The sequence below is a fragment of the Corylus avellana genome, chromosome 4 (genome assembly GCF_965113065.1).
Source record: "Corylus avellana chromosome 4, dhCorAvel1.hap1.2, whole genome shotgun sequence".
NCBI classification, from domain to species: Eukaryota; Viridiplantae; Streptophyta; class Magnoliopsida; order Fagales; family Betulaceae; genus Corylus; species Corylus avellana.
Window position 1 is genome coordinate 22,389,506 of NC_142493.1, and position 8,434 is coordinate 22,397,939.

The following is an 8,434-nucleotide window of genomic DNA, read 5'->3' on the forward strand; positions in this document are numbered from 1 at the left end:
TTTCTCTAAGTTGGGTTGGAAGAATTTTTCTTCAATCTAGTCTATAAAAGTGACATGTGGTCTTTTTTTTAATAGCATTTGAAATGCACGTAGAGGTGTTAAATGAGCAAGCCATTCGTGAGCAAGCTCAGGATCGGCTCGTATAAGCTTGGCTTGTGCTCGACTCAATTATTAAATGAGGCATTTCGTGAACACAAATACTAACTCGAATATTAAACGAAGCAAGCTCGGTTCAACTCGGTTAGGCTCGTGAGCAGCTCATATAAGGCTCAAATTGATAGTTATTCACATAGTTGCTCATCTTAATATTAAAAATTGATGATTTTTTTTTTCCCAATAGCATCCTTTTATTATAAAAGGATGCATATCCTCTCTCTTCGAAACCAAACGTCTTGCTATCTTGACTCAGGCTCCATACTTGGCTAGCCAGGTTAAGCAAGATGCTCATATGCAAGCTTGCTTTTTGAGCCGTTTAAGAGTACTTGAAGTTTAAATTTATAATAAAAATAAATAAATTAAAAATAGCTCGACTTATTATGAGCTCGAGCTCGACCTTTTTTTTTTGGCTCATCCTTAAGCTCGGCTCGAGCTCAAGTAAAATTTAAACTATACAAGCCTAAACAAGATAAGCTCACTCAAGCTCGGCTCATTTACACCCCTTCATGCATATGAGTTTTTAATAAAATTTATTCCAACTTTGTTCATGTTATTAAAAAAAATGTGATTTTCACATATATTTAAGGAACACATGTCATTTTTATAGACTAGGTTGAACGAAATGCTCCCAATCCAGTTTGAAAAAAAAAACTTTGTCCATAATTTCTCTAGTATTTGATATTAACTTTAAAAGAACATATATATATATGCCCAAAAAAAAAGTTTGTCACGCACATTAATTGATAATATCACCTTTATTTCACATATGACGATAAAACAGAAAATCAATAAATTAGGATATTTGATCAAAACTTAGAGAATCAAATAAAAACAATCCTATATATATACTTCAAGAATAACATTAAAATTTCTAACACAAAACTTAAAAACCAAAACATAACTTTTTAGGAAAAGAAGAGAAGACAACAAAGTTTGACTACTTATCATTTTAATAATGAGAAATGCCCAACTGCATGCATTTAATTGCAGGAGGAGCCAGTTCAAAGTGGTTAATGTATAAATTGATGAGCCAGTTCAAATGAGAAATGACTACGATCGAGAATATATTATTATATATTGTACATAAAAGAAAAGAATGTTCAAAGTATATCGAAGAAGAACTTGTCGTATTTCATGGAGCGTGCGAGTGGCAGGCAACGCGTTAATGAATTAATAGATCAGTGACCCAGACAAATTAAAGTGGTTAATGTATAAATTGATGGGATACCATTCGACTTTTTCTCCATTATCTTCATTCTCATCCATCTCCACTCCCTTTTGCCTGAAACAAACTAGAAGCTCAAAGTAATTAGATCGATCAATGGCGGCAGCAATGGTTAACAAGATGATGAGTTGGATGAGAAATTCAAACAAGAATGCAGCTGTTTTGCTGCTTATCTTTTTGTTTCTCAGCAGCTCTGCCTCAACCTGCAATATATGTGTTTGTGTGTGTAAATTGTGTTTATATAAAATAAAAGCATAGAACTCTTACATCTAATTTCATGTCATCACAAATATACAATAATATAAATAACTAGCAAAAATGAGAAGTTGACTATTTTTCAAAAAATAAAAGATAAAAATAAATAAAATAAAAAATAAAATAAACTAGCAAAATAAACTAAACAGGACATACAAGGTCCAAGAAAAAAAAAAAAACACAACCTTTGAGCATGAACTATTTTTCCTAACAATCTCCGGAAGCCCCAAATAATAGCAAGGAGAGTGCTAGGAGTCGATTCAAACAATGTTGCAATCATAAATGATGTTGAAACAAATATTGTAAACTAAAATGACAACAAAATAACTGCTTAAAAAACTAATTGTTGGTTAGAAGCTGCTCAAAACGAACTCAAACCATTTAACTTTTTCTTTCACATATTCAATCAGACTCCTGAATCAAATTGAGTTTCTAATTAGAAGTGAACTAGAATATCGAGGTAAAGTAAAAAAGAATTAAACTGGGACACAAATATTATTTTTTTGGGGTGGGCAAAACAAAAAAATTAAAATTAAAATTGACACAAATATTATTGTGGGGGGTCAAATTTATATAATGGGTAGACTTTAGACAAATTAAAAAAATTTGTAAGATTTTGGGGGGACAAAAACCGGCCCTAGTTATGGGGCTTTGTTGTGTGCTTAACCAGCTTATTTACTAGGATAATGTGGTGTCTTTAGGGATGCAAGAGTAGTAGAGAGGTAAAACTATATATGAATGCTTATCTGTGTCGGTTAGTTTTGTGCTTCTAATATTTATAACATTTGGAGGAATTAATAGAAATGCATTAAGACATGGTAATAATCATTGCATTAAAGAGAAGCTTATACAACAATTTTTTTTTTTTTTTTTTTTTGACATGTTTGAACAAAAGAAGAATGAGAATTCGAAATAGTGACTTCCGCTTCATAAGGCGTGGTCTACACCGATTGAGTTATCCCATATTATATAGCACATTATATGGGAGGTGAGGATTCAATTTACTTCACAAGGTAAATTTAAGAAGAATAGAGTGAATAATATTCTTTGTAGTGCTAGGGGTATAAATGGAATTTTGACTTAATTCTTTGTAGGTTGAGATGGTTGCTATATATATAGCTATAGCTTCTTCTTTTTTGTTAATTTTTTTTTTTTTAAAAAAAAAAAAATGTTATTTTGTTAATGAAAGTTAGTCATTATCCCTTGAATGAGTCGTACGTACGTGTACTAATTATCCCTTGAAATTGAAATAGTCCAGATTAGCAAGCACCTCCACATATACACACATAGACACTTGAGTCTTTCCACTGTCATTTAAGTCTTTGGCCAGTATTAATTAGCCTACGACAATTTCAAGGTTAGGGTTGTTGATTTAGAATTCATTATTACAGCATGTCAAAAAAAAATAATAATAATAATAATAATTATTACAGAAAACATATGGAGACAAATGAATTCAATAATTTAAAAATAATTAAGAAAACAAAACAATTGTATATTATTTCAACATGCTTGTTACTTTTTCCATGCATGTGCTAGATCTAATTAATATCTGACACGGACATATAACTAATACTCTAGTATATTAACATTAAAATAATATATATACTTCAAGAATAACATTAAAATTTCTAACACATAACTTAAAAAACAAAGCATAAACATTTTAGGAAAAGAAGAGAACACTTTCGTGGGGCGCCGTCAATATCATTCACTCATATAATTAAATTAGAGAAGACAACAAAGTTTGACTACGTACCATTTTAATAATGAGAAATGCCCAGTTGTATCCATTTAATGCCAAGAGGATTTCAAACATGTACGTATGATCGAGAATTATATATATATATATATATATATATATATATATATATATATATATATATATAAGTAAATAATTTTATCTTCGACTTGAATTCATATTTTATTATTATATATTGTACGTAAAAGGAAAGAATGTTCAAAGTATATCGAAGAAGAAATTGTCATAGTGGAGCGTGCGAGTGGGAGGAAACGCGTTCATGAATTAATAGAGAGGTGACCCAGACAAAGTAGTGCAACTATAAATTGATGGGATACCATTCAGCTTTCTCCATTATCATCTTCTTTCTCATCTTCTTTTGCCTGAAACAAACAAACTAAGATCGATCCATCAATTAATGGCGGCTGCAATGGTTAACAAGGTGATGAGTTGGATGAGAAATTCAAACAAGAATGCAGCTGTTTTGTTGCTTATCTTGCTGTTTCTCAGCAGCTCTACCTCAACCTGCAATGCGCATCTTTCTTCCCAGTTTTACGACCACTCGTGTCCGAATGCACTCAGCACCATTCGGAGTGCTATCCGAACAACAGTTTCACGCGAACGTCGGATGGCGGCGTCTCTTGTTCGTCTCCATTTCCATGATTGTTTTGTTCAGGTATAATATATTTTTATGTGTATATATATATATATATATATATATATATATATATATATATATATATATATAAATTTGCGGACCAAATTAATTAATATATATGACATGCATTTAATGTTCAGGGTTGTGATGCATCAATTCTACTCAAGGATGCACCCTCTATCACAAGCGAAATAAACGCATCGCAGAATAATAATTCTGTAAGAGGTTTTGAAGTGATAGACAGTGCCAAAGCTGAGGTTGAGAAGACATGCCCTGGAGTTGTTTCCTGCGCAGATATTCTTGCGGTGGCTGCACGTGATGCATCTGTTGCTGTGGGTGGCCCATCTTGGTGTGTGAAGCTCGGAAGAAGAGATTCCACAACCGCAAGCTTAACTCTAGCCCAAACAGAACTTCCACTTGCCACTGATGACCTTCAGACACTTCTTTCTAACTTTGCTCGCAAAGGCCTTACTGCAGAAGATATGGTCGCTTTATCAGGTTAGCTCATCAACAAGTAGAATATTTTATTAAAATCATTAGGTTACTATAATATTGATTACTATAATAAATTTAAACAATATTCTAACAAAATTAATGTCCAAATGAATGCAAGTGCCCACACTTTAGGGCAAGCTCGATGCATCACATTTAAAGACCGGATATACAACGATGGGAGTGATATTGATGCTGGATTTGCTAGCACTCGCCAGCGCCGTTGTCCAGCTATGGGCGGCGATCAAAACTTGGCAGCACTTGACTTGGTGACTCCAAATTCTTTTGACAATAACTACTTCAAGAATTTAATTCAAAAGAAGGGTCTCCTTGCCTCAGATCAAATCCTCTTTAGTGGAGGGTCGACAGACAGCGTTGTTTCCAAATATAGTAGAAGCCCTGCCACTTTCAAGTCTGATTTTGCATCCGCCATGATTAAAATGAGTGAAATTGATCTTCTCACTGGTTCAGCTGGGCAGATAAGAAGGATTTGTAGTGCTGTTAACTAGTTAAAACTGCTCTTTCCCAAATACTCACAAGTACTACTATATGTAACAACTTGTTCTGCTCCTCCAATATGTCAGTTATTTGTTTATATATATATATTGGAATTATCACAAGTGTAAAATTGAAAAATTTTACATATTGTTAATTGTAATGAGATTCATTGTATTATATTAATTCTCCCCGACTTTAAAAAACAAACAAGTTATATCTTCAACGAAGAGATACAAAAGAAGTTTCTATATATAGCCACTTCGATATTACCCTATGTGATTATATGTGGAATGTGACTAGGCATTTAACTATCCCTAGAATAAAATAGAACTACGTACCCTCTTAATTTGTTGCAGTGCTTCTTGGTGCAAGACTAGCTACAACTTGTCATCAGAGAGAGAGAGAGATCAGGGCCGGCTAGACCACTAAGTGAGTGAGGCACTCGCCTAGGGCTCCTGGATTAATAAGGCCCAAAAACAAAAAAAAATTGCACAAAAAAATTTTTAATAATTTTTTTTTTTTTTGTAATTTAAGGCCTTTTTAAAAAAAAAAAAAAATTAGGCCTAAATTTTTTATTTTAATAACAACTTAAGGCCTCTAATCATGATAAGTAAATAATTTAAAAAATGCCTCAATTTAAGAAGGCCCCAATATAATAAGCCCATCGTAAAATAAGACCAATTAACCAAGAAAAGCAAATATCCTTACTCTTAAAAATAGCCTATCTATCTATAAATCCGAAATTATTTGATATTAAAAGATCATTTTAACCCTATCTAACCACCCACTTTCTTTCCTTTCTTTATCTCTCTCTTTTTTTCTCCACTGCCGACAACCTCCCCACTTATCTTCTTTTTTCTCTTTCCTTAGTTTCACTCAAAACAGAACGTGATGAAGAGAGATTAAGCGAGAGAGAGAGAGAGAGAGGGAGAGAGGCCAGGAGAGAGAGAGAGAAACATGTTTATTTCTATGCTTGATTTTTCTTGTGGGTTTTGTATGAGTTTTTGTCAATTTTTTTTCGTGGGTTTTGTTTGAAACAGGTATATCAAAAAGGTAAGGATTCATTAAAAAAAAAAAAAAAAAATTAAAAATTAAAAAAATTAAAAAATTAAAAAATTAAAAATTAAAAAAAAAAAATTGATTTTTTTATTGTTGTGTTTATTTTTGTAAGGACTAATAAAAATGAGAACTCTAAATAGAATAATAATAATATTAAAATAAATATTATTTAATTAATATATAAATATTTAAAAAAATAATAATAATAAGGCCCAATTTAAAAGTTTTGCCTAAGGCCCCAGAAAACATTAAGCCGGCCCTGAGAGAGACCTATGGTGATCATTAATGTTGTTACACTGTTACAGTTGATCACATGTCAAACATCAAAGTATTGGAGTCCTTGATTATTACGCTGTGTGTTAGGTTTTTAGTGTTGGCCTATTTCGATTAGGCCTGGGTATCGGTCAAAACGGTCCGGTTAAGGACCTTATCAGTTATTAACCGATAATTTTCGGTTAAACGGTTTATTAACCGATACCGAACCAATAAGAATTTTAACCGATAATTTTGGTTAAAACGGTACACGGTTAAACGGTCCGGTTAAACCGGTTAACCGATTTAACCGAGAGCTTTATATTGATTTATTTTATTGGGCCAAAAACCAAAAATGAGTTTTTTTTACTTCTGAGAGCCCAAATACTTTTTGTTGGGACCCAAATATTTGTTTTTTTTGGGCTAAAAATTGAAGTTTTTTTATATTGACCCACTTCAACTTTTTTTTTTTTTTATATTATAAAATACATTTTTCCAAAGCAAATGGACTAATTAACATAATGAATGCTAATTAGACTAGCAAAACTAGTTAATGAAAAATGCTTTTACCAAAGGCAAAGAAATCCCATCAAATGCCATCACTTAAAAAAAAAACATCAAACCTACCCAAACCCAAATTAAAATAAAATTCATTAATGAATAATAAACAAAGTATTAACTAATTAAAGTCACTTAGCAAAAGGAAAATAAGTCATGGGCAACACCATTACACAAATTCAGAAACCTGTGTCACTTGTGGGAATTTGGAAACCTCTCTAAAAGACTAAACGACACCGTTTTGGGACTAGAATTAAAAAAATAAATAAATAAATAAATAAAAATAAAATAAAATAAATAAATAAAAATAAATAAAATAAAATTCAAGTTTCTTATCGGTTAAATCAGTTAACCGATAAGAACCGCTTAACCGGACCGGACCGGACCGGACCGAATTCCGGTATACTTTTTTTAACCGATAAGGATATCGGCATATCGACTACGGTTTATATCGGTTCGGTCGAAGCCGGTAGACGGCCGGTTAAACAGTAACGGTTAATTTGCCCACCCCTAATTTCGATGATCAAAACCTGGTGTCAACAAGCTTATTCTAACGTGATCTGAGACTGTTGTATAATTAAACACACCAGGCTTTATCCTAGATATGGTGGGGAGATAGAAGGAATAAACCTTTTGTAGTCAAGACTATAATATGTAATAATCTACCTAATATATTCTTTTAAAGGATATGAACTAGAAACAACAACACACTTGCAATGGTGTGATTGGATATTTAAAAGAAATTAACGTTGGAAGGTGTTGGTTCGAACTCCATGGGTAGATTTGCATTTTGTGACAATGGGAAGTAATTTTGGGTTTAGAGTTGTTGATATGTTGACATGAATGTATTTTGTACTTATTATTTTGACATTATATTTACATATGTGTATTATTGACTTTTGATGCAGTAATTGATTCAGATTTTTTGATGATCAAATATTCTTGAGTATTATATTTAATGTTTAAGATCAATATCTGTTCAATTTTTTATATCACTTGTTCTCTATGCGTTTAATGTGTATATGCATGTTCACATAGATGTGTTTAGTCATTAAATTCAACCTAGACCTAGTACTTTAGCGGTTTAATACAATTAGTAAGTGATTCTTTGAGATTGGGATTGGGGATGGTTTTACGTGATAATGCAGGGAATATGATAGCAGCCAAAAGTCTTACCTTACGGGGGTTTATTGAACCTGCAGCTGCTGAAGCATTGGCGGCACTGGAAGTGATCCAAATGTGTCGGAATATGGGGTATGAGCGTATCCATTTTATGGGAGATGCAAAATCGGTGGTTGATGCAGTGCTATCGGGGTCACCAGATTGGAGCCGCACAGGCCATTTGATTAATGACATTCGCATGAGGCTAAGAGAGTTTCCACAATGGAAGTTGTCCTTTATTAATAGGGAATCGAATCGTCCAGCCCATGAGTTGGCGAAAATGGGAACAAAACAGTTGATGAATAAGGTGTGGACTTCAGGTCCACCTTCTTGTATTCAGAACCTAATTGCTCAAGAGCAGTTGGGTTTGGCTGTTTGA

The 8,434-nt window shown here is 32.7% G+C and overlaps 1 protein-coding gene and 1 pseudogene across 1 annotated transcript; both read left to right on the forward strand.

Moving 5' to 3' along the window:
• The first annotated feature begins 3,795 nt into the window (after window positions 1-3,795).
• On the forward strand, window positions 3,796-5,085 carry LOC132179369 (lignin-forming anionic peroxidase-like; annotated as a pseudogene).
• Window positions 5,086-8,020: 2,935 nt separating this feature from the next.
• Window positions 8,021-8,434, forward strand: LOC148586463 (uncharacterized). Its single transcript, XM_088515648.1, has one exon. It carries the CDS (start codon window positions 8,021-8,023, stop codon window positions 8,432-8,434), a length of 414 nt encoding a protein of 137 aa, XP_088371774.1.

What these genes read in the sequence shown, in the direction of transcription:
- LOC148586463 (XM_088515648.1), top strand. Translation starts at nt 8,021, where the DNA reads ATGGTTTTACGTGATAATGCAGGGAATATGATAGCAGCCAAAAGTCTT.